The 22,786-nt window shown below is 43.6% G+C and overlaps 1 protein-coding gene across 5 annotated transcripts in view; it reads right to left on the bottom strand.

Moving 5' to 3' along the window:
• RAVER1 (ribonucleoprotein, PTB binding 1) overlaps window positions 1-22,786 on the bottom strand; it is a 2,969,353-nt gene that overhangs the window by 985,606 nt on the left and 1,960,961 nt on the right. For all 5 annotated transcript variants that reach the window (XM_044084574.1, XM_044084577.1, XM_044084578.1 and 2 more), the window contains one exon: window positions 12,535-12,615. In XM_044084574.1, the coding sequence (XP_043940509.1) occupies window positions 12,535-12,615 (81 nt within the window). The remainder of the gene's footprint in view (window positions 1-12,534; window positions 12,616-22,786) is intronic.

The raw sequence follows: 22,786 nt of genomic DNA, 5'->3' as shown, positions 1-22,786 counted from the left end.
AAACATGCAGCCGACGTCATTTCCATCAGTTTTTCTTGCCCCAGATGTCAGGTGCCCCCCAAATGGGGAGCAAAATATATATATATATATATATATATATATATATATATATACACACACACACATGTAATTTAGAACACAAAAAAAATACCTCCAAATAAAAGCAAATACACTAAAACGACTTTTGACCATAGTAAAAGAAAGAAGAGGTATAATAAGAGAGAAATAGGGGTCTGGCGGGTGGGTAACCAGGACTGCAACAGTGAATACACTCGAACATCTACATTTACGGTAAGTGTACACAACTCTACTATGTTCTTCGTGTTTCACTGTTGCAGTCATTACATTTGGGTAAAATCCCAAAGCTATGGTTGGGAGAATGGAATTATACAGCATTAGGAACAGCTATAAGGCCCTGCAGAACAGCAGTGGCAAAGCCTGCTCTGGAATTAGAGAAGAGAGGTAAATGGTAATGTTTGGTGAACATATGAACTGAGCTCCAAGTAGCAGCTTCTAGAATGTCTCTGGTAGGAACCCCTCTGAGAAAGGCTGCAGAAGTAGATGCAGCCCTGGTGGAATGGGATCGGATCCCCTTGGGGACAGGTTTACCATGGTGCATGTAGCAGAAACGAATACAATGTCTTATCCATTTTGAAAAAGTCTGCTTTGAAATAGCCTTTCCCTCTGCCCCTCCAGCAAATGCCACCAGTAATTGCTCAAAATTGTTTAGAGATTTTGTCCTTTTTAAATAGAATTTTAGTTGTCTGTGTACATCCAATGAATGCAGAATCCGCTCCCCCTTGTTCTATGGAGTTGGGAAAAAAGTTGGCAGATGAATGGTCTGATTAAGAGCCACTCTGGATACCACCTTAGGTATGAAAGATGGATTGGTCCTGAGAGCCACCCTGTCCGGATGAAAAATAATGAAAGGCTCCACTGCCATAAGAGCCTGTATTTCTGAAATCCTTCTAGCTGAAGTGACTGCTAAAAGGAAAGCTGTTTTCTAGGACAGAAATTTTAGGTCTGCAGTAGCAGCTGGCTCAAAAGGAGGGAGAATGAGCTTTTCCAAAACAAATTTGAGGTCCCATGCAGGAGTTGGTGCTCTCCTGGGAGGTCTTAAATTTATGGCCCCTCTGAGATACTGGTTTAGTAAAGGATGAGAGAAGAGGGGAGGTTCTGTGTTGTAATGAGCTGAGATGGCAGAGGCATGGATTTTTATGGAAGAAAAAGATAGGCCCTTGTGAAGCATCTCAGTTAAGTATTGCAGAATCTGAGGAATATTGGGCATTGCTGTGCTTATTCCTTGTGATTGGTTCCAGGTACAGAATCTTTTCCATTTGTCAGCATAAGATTTTCTAGTACTAGGCCTTCTAGCCTCCAAAATGACATCCATCACAGGTTTGCTGAGGGATGCCAAGGGTGAAATTAGGTGATTAGCCACACTGCAATATTCAAAGTTTGGAGATAAGTGTGCAGAATTTAGTAGTTCTGCTGAGACAGTAGGCAACATGTCTGAGGCAGGTGCCACGGAGGAAGGTGCGACACATTGTGCAGGATTGGTACCAGTGTTGGCAAGGCCAGTCTGGAGCAATCAGAATCATTTTTGGTTTGTCCAGTTTGACTTTTAGTAGAACTTTGGAGAGCAGACGCAGAGGGGGAAAGCACAGACTGATAGGTTTTTCCAGCTGAATGATACAGCATCCACTTTCCAAACAGTTTTGTGACGAATTCTTGTGCAGAATTTGTCCAACTGATAGTTCTGGGGTGAGGCAAAAAGATCTATGTCTGGGCTCCCCCATTTGTGTGTCAACATGTTGAAAACTTGTGGTTCCAGTTTCCATTTGTGTGGGTCCATAAGACTTCTGCTTAGTTCGTCTGCCAGAGTATTTAGCTTTCCTGGCAGGAATTGAGCTTGTAGTTGCATTTGATAGGTCAAGGCCGTGTTATACAATGCCATGGCTAGTCTGCAAAGGGGGTAGGAATGTGTACCCTCCTGCTTGTTTATGTACCACATAACTGTGGTGGTGTCTGTCTTTATCAGTAGTTGTCCTGGATGAAGGTAGTCCTTGAAGGCTGTCAGTGCATTCTGTACAGCTAGCATCTCTTTCTGATTGATATGTAGGTGCATTTGATTTGGGCTCCATTTGCCCTGAATACACTTCCCTGCCAGATGGGCCCCCCAAGCATAGTCTGATGCGTCTGTAGTCAAGGTTTGTGTGGCACGGGGTGGAGTGAATGGCAGTCCCTTGTTTTGGTGGCAGGCCTCTGCCCACCATAGGAACTCTAGTTGCAGGCAAGGTATAATAGGAATCATTGTTTCCAGGCTGTGACAATGTTGACTCCATAAACTTTTTAAGTACCACTGAAGTTTCCTCATATGCAGTCTTGCATATGGAATTAGAAGAATGCAGGAGGCCATGAGCCTCACGGCTTGCAGAATTTGTCTTGCAGATAGCAGGGTTTTTGTGGCCACCTGTTTGAAGTAAGTCACCGATTGAATTTGCTTTTCTGGCGTAAGGTAAGCCATCTGGGCAGTTGTATTCAAGCTTGCACCCAGGAATGTAATTTTTTGAGAGGGTAACAGTTGTGATTTATTTTCGTTTATGGTGTACCCTAGACAAGTTAGAACCCTTTTTACAAACACCAGATGCTTTAGAAGAATGTCCTTGTTTTCTGCCTGAATTAGACAATCGTCCAGGTATGGATATATTTGAATATTTCTTTGCCTGCAAAATGCAATTACTGGTGCCAGGCACTTTGTGAAGACCCTGGGCGCAGTAGATAAGCCAAAGGGTAGTGCAGAGAACTGGTAATGCAAGTAGCCTGCTTTGAAGCGGAAGTATATTCTGCAAGATTCCCTGATTGGGGTATGCAGGGGAAGCCTCTTTTAAGTCTAGAGTTACCAACCAGGCATCTTTGCCTAGCATAGATAGTAACTGTTGAAGAGTCAGCATCTTGAATTTTGGAATGTCCAGAAATGTGTTTAGAGTGGATAAGTCCAGAATTGGATGCCATAATTTGTCTTTTCTGGGTACCAGGAAAAGTCTTAAATAGAAACCTTGTCCCTTTTCCTCTTCTGGTACTGGTTGAATAGCCCCCATGTTCATGAGGGACAGAACTTGTTTCTGGGCCTCTGCCCACTGATTTGGGGGCAGATCTGGCCATCCATTTGGGATTGGCAACATGTGGAAATGAAATCTGTATCTCTGGGATACTATATTTAAAACCCATTTGTCTTGGGTAAGAAGTTGCCAGTTTCGTGCATGAAGTGCCAGTTTTCCCCCCAAAGGGGCGGCTAAAAGGTAAGTCCTTGGTGATTGTGGAGGGAAGTCATTGAGACTGTTTACCATAGGGAGGTGCCTTGCTGTTTCCAGATTTGGAGGTGGAGGCACCCCATTGTTTTGTTCTAAAAGTTCCTTGTGACTGAAACCTGGAGCCTTTGGAGTGTCTAGATTTGACTTGAGCGGCTCTCGAGGGGACTGGAGAGGACCAGTTTTTAGTAGGCCAGTGTCTACTAAATCCTGGAGGTTGCACTTGTAAGAAATCTTTCACAGTTTGCATAGATTTAACTTTATCTTCCATCTTTTTTAACACTTCTTCAGCCTTATTACCAAAAAGATGGTCCTGTTGTAAACGAGCATCCAACAATTTTGCTTTAACATGGTCAGGCAGAGTTTGCTCTTTGAGCCAAGCATGCCTTCTTAGCACAGATCCAGTTACAGCAGCCCTGCAAGAGGCCTCCAAGGAATCAAAACCACATTGCAAAGTATGTTTTCCAACTTGTTCAGCTGAATGTAATAAATCCTGCAAATCTTTATTTTCCACACAGTCAGAAATTAACATAAATTTTCTGTTTAAGTAGTCCCATGATATGCTGTTGATATTTAAGCATATGAAATTGACAGTTTAAAGCCCTGATTACCAAGGTTGCAAACGTGTAAACCTTCTTACCCAATCTTTCCAGCACCCTGGAATCTCTATCAGAAGGGGTAGGATTTTTTGCAGTAGAGGCCTTAATGCCCTTGGGACCCTGAGAAATGGTTTCAGGGTCAGCAAGAGGATTTTTGAAAAGGAATTTGTGGGAGTCAGGAACCCTGTAGTATCTGTCTGGCTTACAAGGAGCTGGAGGCAGAGAATCAGGAGTCGTACTAGATTCTGAAAAAAAACACCATCAACAATGTCTAGAACAGGAGATATGGCCAAAGGCCTATGCTGAAAAAGAAGAAGAAAATCCCTAAGTCTCTTTTTAGATTCAGAGAAATCCTGACTTTCCCAGTGGAAATGTTCCCTTAAGGTATGTACAGTTTCCCTAAAAGAAAACTCCTCAGGGGAAGAAGCAGAAGGAATGGAATCTTCTGCATCAGAGTTCTCATAAGTAGGAACAGACAAATCCTGTTCATTACAAGAGTCAGAAGAAACAGAATCCTGTTCAGAAGATTCATAGTCAATGTCTTGCCTAGGTCTCTTAGAAGGAGGGGGTTGGCTATCCCTGATCAGAATAAATAAATCTTCAGCCATTTTGATCATTTGTTTTTTAGGCATTGAGGCCTCCACATGTGGCCCAGGCATCGGATTTTAGACACAGATTTAGATGTTGGCCTTAGTTTTGAAGATGGAGTCGGTCTAATATACAAATATGTAGGCCTGAAAACACCCTCAGAAGCTGGTGCCTGCACAGCGGCTCTAGACCCATCTAAGGTAGAGACATCTGCGGGTTCCATAATTGAAGCATCTCGTGGCATAACGGACTCCGAATGGGTCTCAGTAGAGGCCTGCGAATCAGAAGTAGCGGGTATCAGGGGCTGCGAAAGCGCCTCACTGAGTACTAGCAAACCGGCGACTGGCTTAGGAGAAGCAGCGTCGGTTTTGGACCTCGACAGTCTGTCTCTGTCTTTTTCTTTGCGTTTTTTAGGTATTCTGGTAGTCAGATTGCTAACAGATGACAATTCTGGATAATTAAATCCAGAGCCAAAATATTTAGAAGCAAAAATATACAGATGTTTAATAGTGCGTTGATTAAATTTAGCACAAAAACCAACAGCAAGGCATGTTGTGGTCATGGCCTAGGCAAGGAATACAGTACAAATGAAAATCCTTATGAGGTATTTGCTTCCCACAAGTAATGCAATTATGAACTTTTACTGACATCTGTAAGGAGCAAGAAAAAGTTTCCCCAATAGGGTACTTAGCTTTTAGCTGAAGACTTCGGTTCTGAAACTCGAAAATGAAAATTTCAGGAGTCGGCCGACCAGCACTTGAGAACTGCTTCTGCTTCGGGCACTGCGCGGCAAGAAAGACTGATGTAATGGCATCGGCTGCATGTTTTATACCCCTGACGACCTGACATCATGGAAGAAGGGACAGCAACCGACGCAGGACCCAAGACTTTGTTAATCAGACCGACTGAGGTCAACCTGCCAGCAGATTACCCAAATGTAATGACCGCAACAGTGAAACATGAAGAACATCCACAAGGCATTCTTTACCTATGTCCGCAACCTCAAAGGCAATACACAATTGTGTGCAGAGCTCTGTTAATGCAGTGCATCTAGCAATTTAGCTTTAACATGATCAGGCAAATTTTGCCCCTTTAACCAGGCATGCCTCCTAATCACAGATCCAGTAACTGTGGCCCTGCAGGAGGCCTCTAAAGAATCAAAACCACATTGCAAAGTATGCTTTCCAACTTGTTCAGCTGCATGCAATAATTCCTGCAATTCCTTATTTTCTGCACATTCAGAAATCAACATCATTTTCTGTTTCAGCAATCCCATAACATGTTGTTGGTACTTATGTATATGAAATTGACAGTTTAAGGCCCTAATTACCAAGGTTGCAGATGTATAAACCTTTTTCCTCCATTTGTCCAGCGCCCTTGAATCTCTGTCGGAGGGGGTAGGGTTTTTTGCTGTTGAGGCCTTAACTCCCTTTGGACCCTGTGAAATAGTTTCTGGATTAGCAGCAGGGCTTCTAAATAAAAATTTATAAGAGTCAGGGACCCTGTAATACCTGTCAGGCTTACTAGGAGCCGGAGGTAGAGAGTCAGGGGTCAGGCTTGACTCAGAGAAAACATCACCCACAATGTCTAACACAGGGGGAATGGCTAAACGCTTGTGCTGAGGGAGAAGGAGGAAATCCCTGAGCCTCTTTTTTGATTCTGAGAAGTCTTGACTCTCCCAGTGGAAATGCTCTCTCAAAGTATGCAAGGTTTCCCCAAATGAATAATCCTCAGGAGGAGATGCAGATGAAATAGACTCCTCAGCATCATCATCCTCATAGGGAGGTAAAAATAATTCCTGATCAGAAGAGGAATCAGAAGAAATAGAAACCTGATCTGAAGATTTATAGTCAGTGTCTTGCCTAGGCCTCTTATCTGGAGGGGGGATGGGTACCCTGGATCAAGGTAATAAGGTCTTCAGCCATTTTAATCATCTGTTTTTTAGGCATAGAGGCCTGTGCACGTGGCTCAGGCATCGTTTTTTTTAATTTTAGAAGGTGTCTTTGCCTTTGGTTTTGCAGTTTTCAGACTGATATAAAAATGTTGAGGTCTGAATACACCCTAAGAAGCCGGTGCCTGCTCAGCGGCTCCGGAACCATCTGAGGGAGATACATCCGTCGCTCCAATACCTTGAGTATCTTGCGGCATGCTGGACTCCACATGGGTGTCAGTAGAGGCCTGCGACTTGAAGGTAGCGGGTATCAGGGGCTGCGAAAGCACCTCACTGAGTACCGGCGAACCGGCGCCTGGCTTAGGAGAAGCTTCGTCATTGGTTTTGGATCTCGTCTGCCTTTCTGTCTCCTTTTCTTTGTGTTTTTTATGCACTCTGGTAGTCGGATTGCTATCCGACATCATCTCTGGGTAGTTAAATCTGTTTCCAAAATACTTAGATGCAAAAATATACCGACGCTTAATAGTGCATTGGTTAAATCTAGCACAAAACCGACAGCCAGGCACGTTGTGATCAGGGCCTAGGCAAGGAATACAGTATAAATGGAAATCCTTATGAGGTATTTGCTTCCCACAAGTAATACAATTGTTAACTTTTTCTGACATCGGTAAAAAGCAAGAAAAAAGTTTCCCCAATGGGATACTTAGCTTTATTGAAGACTTCGGTTCTGAAACTCAAACGCAAATATTTCAGTACTCGGCCGACCGGCACTTGCGAAATGCTTCTGCTTCGGGCACCATGCAGCAAGAAAGACTACAGAAAATGGCGTTGGCTGCATGTTTTATACCCCGGACGACCTGACGTCATGGAAGAGAAGACAGCAACTGACGCAGGACCCAAGACTTTGGAATTCGGGCCGACTGAGGGCAACCTGCCAGCAGATTACCCAAATGTAATGACTGCAACAGTGAAACAAGAACATCATCTGCCCCTACTATCGACTAGGGAAAATGTCCTTAACGCTTTCTCTAAGGCCAACAACACTGCATTGATGAGCCCAGACAATATCCCAGGATACCTTCTAAATAGCATGAAACATGACATGTCAAGGGCCTTTGGAACTGCTATTTAATCATAGTCTCCAAACAGGCTTTGTACCTCACAAATAGAAAACAACAGTCATCCCTACACACAAAGGGGGGCCATCTACAGACCCTGGAAACTACAGACTCATAAGTCATACTAGTCTCACATGCAAAGACATGGAAAAAAAATTATCATGGAAATACTTAATAATGGCATACGAAGCCTCCGGACACTGCACCCAACCCAATTTAGTTACATCAAGGGCAGGTCATGCTTATTCAACCTGGTGGACTTCTTTAAGACGGTCACCAAAGCAATAGGCAAGATCAAAACTATTCCCACTGCCTACCTTGACCTGGCCAAGGCATTTGATACATTATCACAATAGGAAATTGCTGATAAACTCAAGATGTTATGTATAAACCCTTATGTCACCTGCTGGATAGTCAGATGGCTCACAGGCAGGACATGAGAAGTTAGAATTGGGGAGTCCACCTCTACAAAGAGGCCAGTCACAAGCTGTGTCCCCTCAGGGATGGGTCCTTGGACCGCTCCTTTTTGACATTTACTTCTCTGAAGTCAAGGACCTCTGGATGACTAAATCTGCAGATAACTGCAAACTAAGAGCAGTCATAAAATCCCTCACTAACACTTATGTCCTCCAACAAGGGCTGACACAAACAAATAGTTTGTATCAGAACCATGGAGTAAAACTAAATGCCAAGAAATGCATAACAGTATCCACTGGGAAGTCATCCATCCCAGGTAATGAGCAATATGGACAAGCACATCCCTAAGAGTGAACCTAGTAGTCACGGATGTGGGGACACAGACAGTAATCTAGGCTTTGACCATCAAGTGTCTACAGTAGTGAGGAAATCATTCTATGTTGTTTAACTTATAAATAAAGGTATGGCATCTAGATCCAAGGAGGTCATTGTTCCACTGTATTCTGCAATTATCAGACCTATAATTTAGTACAATGCTCCTTTTGGTATGTACCTAACCAGGCAAATACAACAATTGGAATGTTCACAGAGGTTCCTCACTAAAACAATACAGGGCACAAGTAACACGTTGTATGCAGACTGCCTCAAAGCCCTATATCTATCTTCCGTCTCCTACAGGCTGCTGAGGGGAGATCTATACCTAGCATACAAGGCATTGTCGGAGCCCACCCTGATGGACCTCTTGCATATCAGCAAAACACCCAGCACCAGAATTTCCCATTCTAAAGACTTAAAACTTGTCTGTGATATGAACTGGACCTGCTGGACAGACAGGTATGTATCCCAGAGTCTACCCCTTCTCCTGAATAGGCTTCCCCATCCGTGTGAAGCTGAGTTCCTCCCTAATCCAATTCAAGTGTAATATGGACAACTGGAAGGGGAACAGGAAATTCATCCCTGGATTGGAATCTATCTGTCTAATGGATACAGGCAGCCTGTAAATGGTTCATCGCCAGGCTCCTGCTGGTAAATGTTTCATCTCCTAAGACCCTGCTTATACTTATCAAAGGCACCAGAACTTGTAAGCGACTTGGGATGTATAGCTAAGCTTAAAAAGGCCCTATGAACAAATCCTGTGGCTGGAGCTTTAGAAGATGCATAAGCAGTGTCACAGATGCATTTAACAGACCTTCCATCTTGTGTAGCTTGTCTAAGAGTAGAAATCACTTGTTGCTTGGTGCTGAAAGCCTCAAAGTTAACCACAGTCTTATTTAAGTCCCCAAGAATGGAGAAAGGGCATTTGTCATTAGACTTTGATAATTTAAGGCCCTAAAGGCCAGAGAGGGAAATGTGCAAACCTTCTTACCATACCTGTCCATGGCTCCTATCTCTGTCTGATGGCAATGCATTAGCTGCTGGTAGAAGCACAGCAGGTTTATCAGTGAATATAAAAAAAGAATCAGCTACAGGGTTTTTGTAGAGAAACATTCAGTCCTCAAGTACCTTATAAAATCTATCAGGCTTCTTGGAAGCTGGAGGATGGCAATCTGGAGAATAAGCATTCAGGAATGCCTATAAAAGTGGGAAAACAGGAAAAGGCATACGAGCCCCTGCCCTCCAATAAATGATAGTGTATTTTTTTTACTTCAGTAACCTGTTTGGGTTCCTAATCAAAATACTGCATCATTTTAGTAATAGTCACTCCAAAAGAAATTTCCTCAATGGGGGAGTAAGGGGACAAAGTATCATCATCATCAAAAGCAGCCTGTCCAGAAGAATGAATTTGTGATAAGTATGCTAAGGAATCATCATTGGAACTAGATTTCTCCTCAAACAATGAAGATTCGTGTTGTTTCTTCTATGGGGGATAGAGAAGTGAAGGAGTAGAAAAAGAATGAAGGGAGTTCAAAGACAAAATAGCCTTGGATAGGCCCTGCGAAAATTCAACCCATTTTTTTCTTGAAACATCTGATGAGGAGTGTGATGCCCCTGCCCTAGCCCAGTAATCAAGTAGCCTCAATCCTCACCACTAACACCAGTGAAGGATGTGCACATTGGGAGGATAACAAGTACACACACAGTAAATTACAATGTCCCTTAAGAGCACACAGAGATCACAGTCAGTCTGGGGCTGGTCCCCCCCCCCTCTCTCCAGATCCCCAATAAGACTCCCTACTGGCACAGCTATAGGGTTAAGATCTCAGCCTACTGGTCAAATCAAAATCTCCAGCACTTTCTCCATCCAACCAGTGCTTTGTGTCCTGGCCCAAGTAACTGACACACACACACACGCACACACAATTTGAGATTTGATTTGCAAACACACACACACTCCTGGGGAAGGCTGGCACAGGTTCACTATCTATTCCACCTTCTGCCTAGACAAAAAAAGTTAGTAATCACAGCCACCAACCACTACTTACTTATCAGCTACTTAAGGTCCTTCCCAAAGGGTGACTAATTCTACTGTGTAATGTTACTATTATCCAAATGGTAAGTGTGACTGAGACTTGAAGGGTACTGGAGTGGCTTGTACAGTATCACCAAATACATGCAAGTACGCTAAGAACTTAAATATCACTACACACAACCAGCCACAATTAAAAAGTTTAAATATATTTAACATAATACAAGCACAAGACAACACTCATTAACAACATAGTGCCAATAGAGAGCAGAATCACAGGAAATATTTTAAAACAACATTACAGAACAGTCTCTCATAAATACAGAAAACATCTAGACTACTCGTGCTATATTGCTATCTATCTCTATGAGATACTACATGCCCTAAATGTCTTACTTACAGAACAAGTCAGATAAAGATGGGAAGTGCTGAAGAGATGTTTACAGGTCCAAAAGCAAAATACAAAATGCACTGACTTTCTCTCTCAGATGGTTCTTAAATTAATAATACACATTACTGCTGGGTCATCTCAGATTACATCATTCTTGTCACATCTGCCCTTAGTTTCCAGGCTAACAGGAACTTAAATTTTAACATGTCTATGTTAAATATAACACAATAAAAAAAAAACAGCCTTGGTTGCAACGAGGCGAAGAAAGATAAAAAATTTCAAATAAGCAACTTAGGAGTGCTATAAAAAGAGAACTTTAATTTAGCAAATAAAAATAAATCAGATACATCCAGTAAATCAAGTACTTTCGTCTCCGACCATCTGTTAAATATAAGCTGACACTCATCTCTTAAAAGCTTGCCTGGAACTGGGAATCATAAAACTGTTAAATACTTTTACCCTTGAAACCTATAATTATCTCTATCTCAAACAATAGTAAGAATATCCAGCTACAGAGATTCTATCTTCTAGTTCTGGTAAACACACTCATAAAATCCGTTATTTTCTCAGAGTTTACAAGTTAACTCTGTATGTCCCAACTTCTGCTATGAAAACACACATTTGCACGGACATATAGTCCATATACATTTTTGCTCTTCTCCAGGAGAGTGCACTGTGGTTACATTTCAATATTTACAAATGACAAAGGATTATTTATAAAATTCTAACTAGCTGAGCTGGCAGCCTTCACAAGGAGAAATGGGTTTGATTTTCTCTTTCTTTTTCTTAGTAGCTTGAAGAATGCTCTCAGGTCCTTTGTTGGGGTGGTGGCAGCAGGTGTCTGAGAAAGACTCAGACATACAGTGCATTACTGCAGCATCTCAGTGAGTGCATTCAAATCAGACTGGGCAGAAGGTGGTTCAGGCCTAGTTTTTTTGAACTTCTTAGGTGGAAGTATAACTTCCATGACAGAGGGTTCTGCAACTTTGGTTTGCATGAGATGCTTCAAACACTCTAAAAGGTTTCTAAGAATGCATTTAAAGAAGAAAGCCAGATATGAAGGATTTTAGGAACAAATTACTGTCAGATCTGACAGTTTCTGTAACTGTGTTCAGCCTCTACACAGAATAAGCACGTGAGTGGAGATCCTTACAAGGTATCAGCACTATCATAGTCACACTTCCCTCTCTTAGCTGACATTAACAAACCTTGTTGAGAAAAATGAGCCAATGAGGTACTTATTTATAAGAATAATCAAAAGCAAGGTAGCAGCCAACAACAATATGAACAGGCCAACTGGAGTGAAGACTGCATTCGGACTGGTGGCAAGATAGTTTGAGGATCTTATTCACTATGTCTGCTTACGTACCCCTGAGATCATATGCCAGATGTACTAGTATACAAAAGTTTTTTGGCTTTGGCATGCCAGGTGGATGTCAGGTTACCACAGCAAGATAACCCATTAGTACTGGAACACTGCAACATTGATATAAGGAAGGACATTTGGTTTGCCACTCCCAATACTCTAGGCAGTCATCTGCAGTGCAGGGAGTCCCAGTCTGGCATGCACATCAGGGAGGTGACCTACTGTTAGACAAATGGAGCAAAAGGACCATCACAAGTTAGGGTTATAACCCTATGTTCTTGACTAAACCAAGAAAGCAAGAATTTTAAAAAGTAAGCCAGAATCCCGATACCTCACCAAACTACCCCCTTCCCAAAGACATTAGTTATCCAGGAACTATGCTGGACAAAAAAAAAAAATAAAACATCCATCTTCAGATATAGTTTCCATAAACAACAAAGCCTTACCTTACTCAGACTGGAACCATAGCCTCCCATTCCTGGATTATTCAAGTCTTTTGACTGGCTGTATGAAGACATTGGTCGATCCTAAAAAAAAAAAAAAATGTAGAGGCTTTAAAGGACATAAAAATTAACTCTGTTTTGGAATTCTTAATTTACTTAACCTTACAATAATAAAACTGGTGGAACTAGTATCACTACTCTGATACGCTCTGACATTAACATGAAAATGCAGTCAGCAAATGCATGTTAACAGCATTAGAAGCCATACCAAAAAAAAATACGGCACAGGTGTTTGCTATATACATACCACAGGGCAGAAAGCTAAAGAAACGAGCTACAAGTTAACATAAAGAGTAGTTGTGTAAAATCTTACCATAACCATAGACGACTTTCTCTTCTATGTTGCAGTATTCTTAACATGGGAGCTCCTCTGCACCAAGTGACACGACGTCCGGCCTAACATAAAACAGCTTTTAGCTACTGCAGGTATGAGGAACATCGCACATATGGGCTTGCCAAACATCATACATAAAAGGATGTCAACAAGTACAATCCTCAGAACTGAAATGCCTCAGGAGGAACACCAGCGTAAGGAAAAGAAAAATCTGCCATCCAAGGAAAGAACCAGGTATAAGGGGCAAGGAGGGAGGGATGGAATACTGCAACATAGAAGAGAAGGACATATATGGTTATGGTAAGATTTTACACAATTAATCTATGTCCTTCTATTCTATTGCTGCAATCTTCTTAATATGTGGCAGAATACCAAAGCTTAGGGGGAAATCTGGGAGGAGGAGGAAGGAACAGAGGAACTTTATACAAATCTATGAAGAATGGCTCTAGCAAACCGGCCCTGGATTTAGAAATACTATCCAGCCTGTAATGCTTGTTTAAAATATGAAGAGAAGACCAAGTGGCAGCCTCCAATATGCTGCAAGTATCTAAACGTTTAAAGAACGCACCACAGGAAGCTGTAGACCTAGTAGAGTGAGCCTTTACAGGAAAAGGGAGGCTCTTACCATGAAACACAAAACGAAATTGCTTCTGAAATCTAAGAGGAAACGGTCTGCTTGGAAAAGTACAGTTGTATACACTTACCATAAATGTAGATGTTAGGGTGTATTCACTGTTGCAGTCATCACATTTGGGTTATCTGCCTGCAGGTAGCCCTCAGCCGGCCTGAATACCAGAGTCTTGGGATTTCTGCGTCGGATGCTGCCGCTTCTTCCATGACGTCAGTTCTTCAAGGGTATAAAATATGCAGCCGACACCATTACATCAGTTTTTCTTGCCCAAGATGTTAGTTGCCCCCAAAATAGGAAGCAATTACATGATATATAATACTCCCAGCAAAAAACAAATACCAATGATATAAGATATGCCAGACAAAAAAAGACAGGATAGAAGTCTAGAGAAGTCAGGTGGCTGGAGGGAGGGTAACCAGAACTGCAACTGTGAATACACTCGAACATCTACATTTATGGTAAGTGTACACAACTGTACTATGTTCTTCATGTTTCACTGTTGCAGTCATCACATTTGGGTAGATTCCCAAAGTGAATGAAGGGTGGAGGTAGTTATGAAGCATTACGGCTGGAAATCGGGCCGTGTAAGACTGCTGTGGCAAATCCAGCTCTGGATTTAGAAAATATAGGCAAGTGGTAGTGCTTGGTGAAAGTGTGCACAGAGCTCCAGGTTGCAGCTTCCAGGATGTCCCTGGTAGGGACTCCCCTGAGAAATGCTGTAGAGGTAGATGTAGCCTTAGTGGAATGAGCTCTGATCCCCTGTGGGGTAGTTTTCCCATGGTGCTTGTAGCAGAAATTGATGCAGTGTGCTATCCATTTAGAAATGGTTTGCTCTGAGATGCCCTTGCCCTCTGCCCCTGCAGCAAAGCTGACTAGCAGCTGGTCAGATTTTCTGAGAGGCTTAGTCCTGTCCAGATAGGACCTAAGCTGCTTGTGCACATCCAGGGAATGCAGGATCCTTTCCCCTTTATTCTGAAGATTAGGAAAAAAGGTTGGCAAATGAATGGACTGGTTCAAAGCAACACTAGAAACCACCTTGGGCATAAAAGATGGGTTACTCCTGAGGGAAACCCCGTCTGCATGGAAGATAATGAAGGGTTCCACTGCCATAAGGGCCTGCAATTCAGACACTCTTCTTGCTGAAGTGATGGCTAAAAGTAAAGCTGTTTTCCATGAGAGGAATTTTAACTCTGCTATGGCCGCAGGTTCAAAGGGCGGAAGTGTGAGCTTTTCTAATAGAAAGTTAAGGTCCCAGGCTGTAGTGGGAGCTCCCTGGGGGGTCTTAAGTTTCTGGGTCCTCTCAGGAACTGTTTTACCAGAGGATGGAGAAGAGGGGTGGCTCAGTATTATAATGAGCCGAGATGACAGAAGCATGAATCTTAACTGAAGAGAAGGATAGGCCTTTGTGGAGCATTACTGTTAAGTAATCTAGTATAGGAGGTAAGCTGGGCACAGTTGTCCCCATTACCTGAGAGTGGCTCCAAGAACAGTATCTTTTCCATTTTTCCGAGTAGAATTTTCTAGTACTAGGCCTCCTTGCCTCAAGAATGAGATCCAGCACCTCCTTTCTGAGGGATGCTGGTGTTGAATTCAAGGGATTAGCCAGGCTGCAAGGTTCAGGGTCTGTAACTGTGGGTGCAGAATCTGGCACGCCTGCTGGGACAGCAGGGAAGGAGTCTGAGGCAGGTGCCATGGTTGTAGCACTGTCATACTGTGCAAAAGAGGGTACCAGTGCTGGCGTGGTCAGTCTGGCGCAATCAGGATTGTCCTTGGCTTGTCCTGTTTGATTTTTACTAGAACATTCGAGAGAAGTGGCAGAGGGGCAAAGGCATACACTGAGAGGCTTTCCCAGGTGTAGGACAGGGCATCCACTTTCCAAGCTTGGCCGTGGGGAGTTCTGGTGCAATATTTGCTCAATTGATAGTTCTGAGGGGAAGCAAAAAGGTCCACCTGTGGTGTCCCCCACCTGCTCCTCAAAAGCTTGAATATTTTGGGTGCCTGTTTCCACTCGTGTGGTTCCATGAGATATCTACTTAAGTTGACTGCCAGTGAATTTAGTTTGCCTGGCAGGAATTGAGTTTGTAAGTGCATTTGATTGCTCAAGGTTGTGTTCCACAGTGCCATGGCTAGTCTGCAGAGTGGGTAGGAATGCCCCCCCCCTGCTTGTTTATGTACCACATAACTGTGGTGTTGTCTGTCTTTATCAATAGTTGTCCTGGAAGAATAAGGCCTTTGAAGGCTGTCAGAGCATTCTGCACAGCTAACATTTCTTTTTGATTGATATGCAGGTGCAGTTGGTTTGGGTTCCATTTGCCCTGAATGCACTGCCCTGCCATGTGAGCCCCCCATGCATAGTCTGATGCATCTGTTGGTAGGGTTTGGGCGGCAGGGGGGAGAGTGAAAGGGAGTCCCTTGTTGTGGTTGCAGGCCTCTGCCCACCAAATGAACTCTGCCCTTAGGCAAGGAATGACAGGAATGTTTCCAGGTCCTGAGAATGTTAACACCAGAGAAATTTTAGGTACCACTGAAGTTTCCTCATATGAAGTCTTGCATATGGAATTAGTAGAATGGAAGAGACCAGGAACCCTAGGGCTTGCAGTATTTTTCTTGCAGATAACCGGGTTTTGGTGCCAGTAGATTGAAATAGTTTGTCAAATAAATTTGTTTCTTGGGAGTGAGGAATGCCATCTGGGAAGTTGTGTTCAAGCTTGCTCCCAGGAATATAATCTGTTGGCTGGGTACCAGCTGTGATTTCTTTTCATTGATGATGTACCCCGGTTCATAGGTTCATACTAGCCTATCTGCCCTAGGGCATTTATAAGCCTAGCCAGAGTGTGTTTGGCTTTCGCCACCCATTTTAAATGAATTTTGCTATGCCCTTTTTCGAGGTTAGTATACTGTGCCTCTGTCTAACAGTGACACAGAAGTGATACCCGGGGTAAACCTACTATCTCCCATCCACTCATCAAGATTCCTCTTGAAGAGAGCCAATGAGGGACTCTGCCTAACCTGGACTGGGATTTTATTCCAGAGTGAAGGGAGCCTCTGGGTTATGAATCTGCCCCTCCAGCATGTCTTATTTATTTCAGTGCTGAGGTTCAAGTCTCTCGAGCGCGTAGCTCGATGGGATTTGGATTTTCTGAGGTGCAGCATGTCCATTAATTCCGAGTTGGACATGGCTTTATACGTCAGGCACAGATCACCTCTAAGCAGGCGGTATGCCACTGAGTAGAGCTGGAGTTTCTTTAACCGGGCAGCATATGGCATCTGTTTGAGCCCTTTGATCCTCTTGGTGAGGTACTTTTGGGGTCTTTCCAGTTGCTGCAGGTGTCTGGTAAGGTACATCCCAAAAGGGGCATTGTACTCAATTATGGGTCTGATGAGGGATGAGTAAAGAGGCACGATGACCTCCCCTGATCTAGATGTGAATCCCTTCATGATTAGGTGGGCTATATAAAATGTTTTTCTAACCACTTTGGCCACGTGGTTGTCAAATGAGAGACTGCTATCAACTTGGGTCCCCAGGTCCCTAATTACTTCTTCCGTACTTAAGGGATTACCACCTATGTGGTAATTTGTGGGCACTTTGTTTTTGCCAAAGGGGATGACTATACACTTTTTGGCGTTTAGCTTGAGGCCATGGCTCTGGCACCAGTTGTCTGTTTCTATGAGGCCCTTTTGTAGGATGCATGTGTCGGCTGGAGTGTCGATTATGGTGCCCAGTTTGCAGTCATCTGTGAACTTGGTCAGCCACAGTCCTTCCGTGTTAGCCTGTACATCCGAGAAATATATGCCGAACAAGAGAGGTCCCAGGACTGAGCCTTGTGGGATGCCACTTGTAACTGGTTTGGAGTCTGACATGGCTCCAGCAATTCTAACCATGTGGGTTCTGTCCTTGATCCAGTTTGCAACTCATCTAGTGACATAGGGGGTTATATTTAAGCTGGTGAGCTTATCTATAATGCCCGAGGGGGGTATTGTATCGAAGGCTTTTGCGAGGTCCAGGTAGGCTGTGTGGACCACCTTCCCCTCGTCAATGGCTTTGGTGACTGTTTCAAAGAAATCAATCAGGTTTAAGAGGCAGGATCTGCCCTTAACAAAGCCGAACTGGGTAGGATCCAGTGTCTGTAGGTCCCCAATATCTTTATTTATGAGGTCCATGATGATCCTTTCCATAGCTTTGCAGACCAAGCATGTCAGGCTTATGGGGCGATAGTTTCCAGGATCCGTTGAGGCACCACCTTTGTGGAGAGGGACCACTGTTGCTGTACGCCACTCTTTGGGTACATATCCTGTAGTAAGGCTGAGATTGAACAGTAGTTTTATGTTTGGGTTTAGTACTTCTTGGAGTTCATGTAGGACGCAGCCCGGGACACCTTCTGGTCCCATTGATGCTGTGTTTTTTGCTTTGGAGAGGGCGGCTCTTACCTGAGCATCTGAGATGTCAGGGGGGTAGCACTCTGCTGGGATAGATATTTGCCCTTTTGGTGGGGAAGGGGGGGGGGAGTTTGCGCTGAACCTGTCAGCTAGGATGTTGGCAATGTCTGTGGGTTCAGTGTATTTTTTGTCATTTTGGACTAATTCTGAGCATATCTGGGTATTCCCACCCAGGTTCCTAACATAACTAAAGAAAGCCTTGTGATTATCCTTAGTGTCCTGTGCAATTTTTCTCTCGAAGCTGGCCTTAGACGATTTTATGAGTGCCTGTAGTTTTTTGCTAATACTGATCAGAGATGTCTTCCCTTTTTGGGATTTTGCTCCATCATGTAGTAGCTTCCCTCCTTCTACTGTATAGTTTGTTTATGGCTGGGGTCCACCAGACAGGACGCCTAACTTTGGAGAATTGGGTCTTGGTTTTATTTGGGATTGCATGATCCATGCATTCCTGAAGGTGTTCATAGAATGCGTTCATAAAGGATTCTGCGGTCTGGGCCGTATTTTCCACAGGCCCGGGGGCTTTGAAGGATTCCACCTCGGTTTTGAGGAATGTGAAATTTGCTTTAGAGAAGTTTCTCACTGTGGTTTTCTGGGCAGGGGCTGGGGTCAGGATATGAATATCTAGTGAGATTAGTTTATGGTCTGATCTTACCAATGAGGGATACACTTCTGGTCTGGAGCATAGAGCCCCCATGTTGGTGATGATCAGGTCCAGTATGTTTTCCCCTCTTGTGGGAGTGGCAACAAGTTGTTCCATAGCATTTGAGTTTATAAATTCTAGGAACCTTGGCTAGGTGTTGGAGCTAGAGTAATGCTCCCAGTCTATGTTAGGGTAGTTGAAGTCGCCCAATATAATGGTGTTTGGAGAGACCTTCATATTTTCCAGTGTTCTCAGGAAGGCCAAGTGGGGTTCCTGGGTTTGGGAGGGTGGTCTGTAGCAGGCTATAAACTGGAAGGCAGTTTTACCCACTGTTAGTTGCACATGGATAGTCTCTGATGCTTCGTGCTGTGCCACCAACCTGGAGGTGTGGATATCTTTGACGAATATTGATACTCCCTCCTTTTGTGGTTCGGTCCAAGTTTTGGGGCCGAAAAACATGGTATGAGGTATAACCTGGTAGTGCTGGGGTGCTCTCGGGAGCCTTGAACAAGGTTTCTGTTACTGCACAGATATCGATGTTCTCCATGCTAAGGAGAGTTTTGAGTGCGTGCATCTTGAGGTTTAGACTTCTGGCGTTGAGTAGCATTACTCTTAGTTTCTTATCCCTTGTGATACCTATGGAGGTGGGTTTGTCTTTTGAGCCTTGCCTAAAAATGGCACTATGGGGGTGGCAAGAGCCTTTGCCAATATCCGAAAGCCCAGGGGTGACAGGTGCAAGCCGTCCCTAGCGAAGCATCGTGGCTTGTCAAGCATGTCATCCCAGGCAGACAGGCATTGGATCCCCTTTGAATGACACCAATACTTAAGCCAATTGTTAAGTGAAGTTAGAAGTCTCTTTACAAATGCAAGGTGCTGAAGTAGCAATTCCTGACTGTCCGCCTGAATCAGGCAATCGTCCAAGTATGGACAAATTTGAATTCCTCTCTGCCTGCAATATGCAATGGCTGGAGCTAGGCACTTTGTGAATACCCTGGCGCAGTAGATAAGCCAAAGGGAAGTGCAGAGAGTGCATAGAGTCTCCTCTGAAGCGTAGGTATTTCCTACAAGATTCCCTTATGGAGATGCACAGATAAGCATCTTTTAAATCTAGGGTTGCTAGCCAGTAGTCCTTGGCTAGCACAGGAAGCAGCTGTTGGACAGTTAGCATTTTGAAATTTGGAACCACCAAAAAGGTGTTGAGAATAGACAGATCCAGGATAGGACGCCAAGAGTTTTCTTTTCTGGGGACCAGAAACAGTCTGGAGTAAAAACCTTGTCCCCTTTGTTCTGCTGGGACAGGATGAATAGCCTTGATACAGAAAAGAGAAGGTACTTGCTTTTGGGCTTCTGCCCACTGGTTTGGGGGGAGGTCTGGCCATCCGTGGAACTGGAATCTGTATCCCTGGGAAACAATGTTTAAGACCCATTTGTTTTGGGTAATGTATTGCCAGTTTTTGGCATGCAGTGCAAGTTTCCCTCCTTAAGGTGCAAGGCTTGAAAGAGTTTAGGATAAGTCATTGTGCAATTTTACCATAGGATGGAGGCTTACTACTCCCTGTTTTGGACATGGGAGCACTCCATTGCTTAGATCTGTGCATAAACTGAGACTGAAGTCTTGGTGGTCTGCTGCCCCTGGGCTTGGACTAAGAAGGCCTGGAAGGGACTGGAAAAGACCAGGTTTTTGAAGGTCAATGCCTACTGAATCTAGGTGACTGTACTTGTAAGAAATCTTTAACAGTTTGCATAGATTTAGCTTTCTCCTCCATTCTTTTGAGGACTTCTGCTTTATTACCAAATAGATGCTCTTGATTTAATGGTGCATCTAGCAATTTTGCTTTGACATAATCTGGCAAGCTCTGTTCCTTAAGCCAGGCAGGTCTTCTAAGAACAGACCCAGTGACAGCAGCCCTGCAAGATGCTTCTAAAGCATCAAACCCACATTGCAAAATATGTTTACCAACTTGGTTAGCAGAATGCATTAACTCTTGTAAATCTTTGTGTTCTGCACAATCAGGAATCAACAACATTTTTTGTTTAATTAGCTCAATAATATGCTGCTGACATTTTAACATATATAACTGGCAATTTAAAGCCCTAATGGCAAGCATAGCAGAGGTGTATACCTTTTTACCCCATCTGTCTAATGCCCTGGAATCCTTGTCCGAAGGGGTAGGATTTTTAGCAGTTGTAGCCTTAATGCCTTTAGGTCCCTGGGAAATGGTCTCTGGATCCACAGTAGGATTTCTAAAAAGGAATTTGTGGGATTCAGGCACTCTATAGTACCTATCAGGTTTCCTGGGAGCTGGAGGCAAGGTATAAGGGGTAAGGCTGGACTCCAGGAAGACATCATCTACAATTTCCAGGACAGGAGGGATAGCTAGAGGCCTGTGCTGAGGAAAGCTTAAAATTTCCCTGAGTCTCTTTTTGGACTGGGAGCAGTCCTGGCTCTTCTAGCAGAAATGTTCTCTAAGGGTGTGCAGGGTTTCACCAAAGGAAAAATCTTCTGGAGGGGAAGTAGAGGGAATGGAATCCTCATAGGTCGATAAAGAAATGTCCTGGAAATAAGAAGGATCAGAGTGATCAGATTCCTGATCAGAAGAATCAGAAGGAAAATCAGTTCTGGGTCTTTTTGAGGGGGAAGGCTGACTTCCCTTGATTAAAGTAATGAGGTTCTCAGCCATTCTAATCATTTGCGTTTTAGGCATGTGGGCATTAGAATGCGCTTTGGTCGGTTTCCTAAGCGTAGTGCGAACATTAGGCCTGAGAAATTCGGTATTTTTGGTTTGAAAAGTCGTCGTTGGTTTAATATGAAAATCGGAAGGCCTGAAAACACCCTCAGAAGCCAGTGCCTGCACAGCGGCTCTGGACCCATCCAAGGTAGAGACAGCTGCAGGTTCCATAGTTGAAGCATCTTGTGGCATACCGGTCTCCATAGAGGCCTGCGAATCTGCAGAAGTGGGTATCAGGGGCTGCAAAAGCACCTCACTGAGTACGGACAGACTGGCGACTAGCTTAACGTTAGTGTCGTCGGCAGCCTTGGACCTAGGCGGTCTGTCTCTGTCTTTATCCTTTGGTTTTTTTTGGAAGATCGGTAGTCGGATGGCTTACAGAAGTCATGTTGGAGTATGGAGATTGACAGCGAAAGAATTTGGCTACAAAAATAGCCCGGCGCTGAATAGCTCGGGCACTGAACAAGGCACAAAACCAACAGTGAGGGACATTGTGGTCTGGGCCTAAACAGGAGACGCAGTAAGAATGAAAATCTCTGTGAGGTATTTGTTTTCCACAGGCAAGACAATTATTTTTTCTGACATCGGTTAGAACAAGAAAAAAGGATCCCCAATGGGGTACTTATCTTTTAGAAGGCCTCAGTTCTAAAACTCGAAAAAACAACAATTTCAGGAGTTGGCCAACCGGCACTTGTAAACTGCTTCTACTTCTACTTCGGGCACCGCACAGCAAGAAAGACTGATGTAATGCCATCGGCTGCATGTTTTATACCCTTGACGACCTGACGTCATGGAAGAAGCGACAGCATCTGACGCAGAAATCCCAAGACTCTGATATTCAGGCCAGCTGAAGGCTACCTGCAGGCAGATAACCCAAATGTGATGACTGAAACAGTGAAACACAAAGAACATCAGGCAAACCCAAAGCCCTGGGATGAAAAAAGAGCAAAAAGCTAATCAAGTTTCATGACAGCCTTAGTTTTATCCAGATAAAACCAGAGTTGTTTATGCACACCCACGGTGTGCAAGATCCACTCAATGGAGGATTGTGGAGAAGAGGAAAAACATGGGCAACTGAATAGACTGATAAAGAGAAAACTTATTCACAACCTTGGGCATAAAAGAAAGGATTAATAAGCAGAGTCCTATCCTTATAAAAAAACAAGAATAGCTGGAGAAGCCAGCAAAGCTTGAATCTCAGAAACCCACTAAACAGTATTTAAATCTAGTAAAACAACTGTTTTCTAGTTACAAAACTTTAAGGAAACTGAAGCTGCAGGTTCAAAAAGGGCTACAGTTAGCTTCTCCAAGACATAATTCATATTCCAAGGAGGTGGAACTGGTCTCCAGGGAGGATTAATGTGAAGGCCGCTTTTGAAAAAAAGTTTTACTTCTAATCTAGAAGCTAAAGGGGGAGTCAATGG

Source organism: Protopterus annectens, chromosome 9.part0, assembly GCF_019279795.1.
Source record: "Protopterus annectens isolate FY-2018-M chromosome 9.part0, PAN1.0, whole genome shotgun sequence".
NCBI classification, from domain to species: domain Eukaryota; kingdom Metazoa; phylum Chordata; order Ceratodontiformes; family Protopteridae; genus Protopterus; species Protopterus annectens.
The sequence above is the reverse complement of the archived record's forward strand: the minus strand, read 5'-3'. Positions and strand labels throughout refer to the sequence as shown.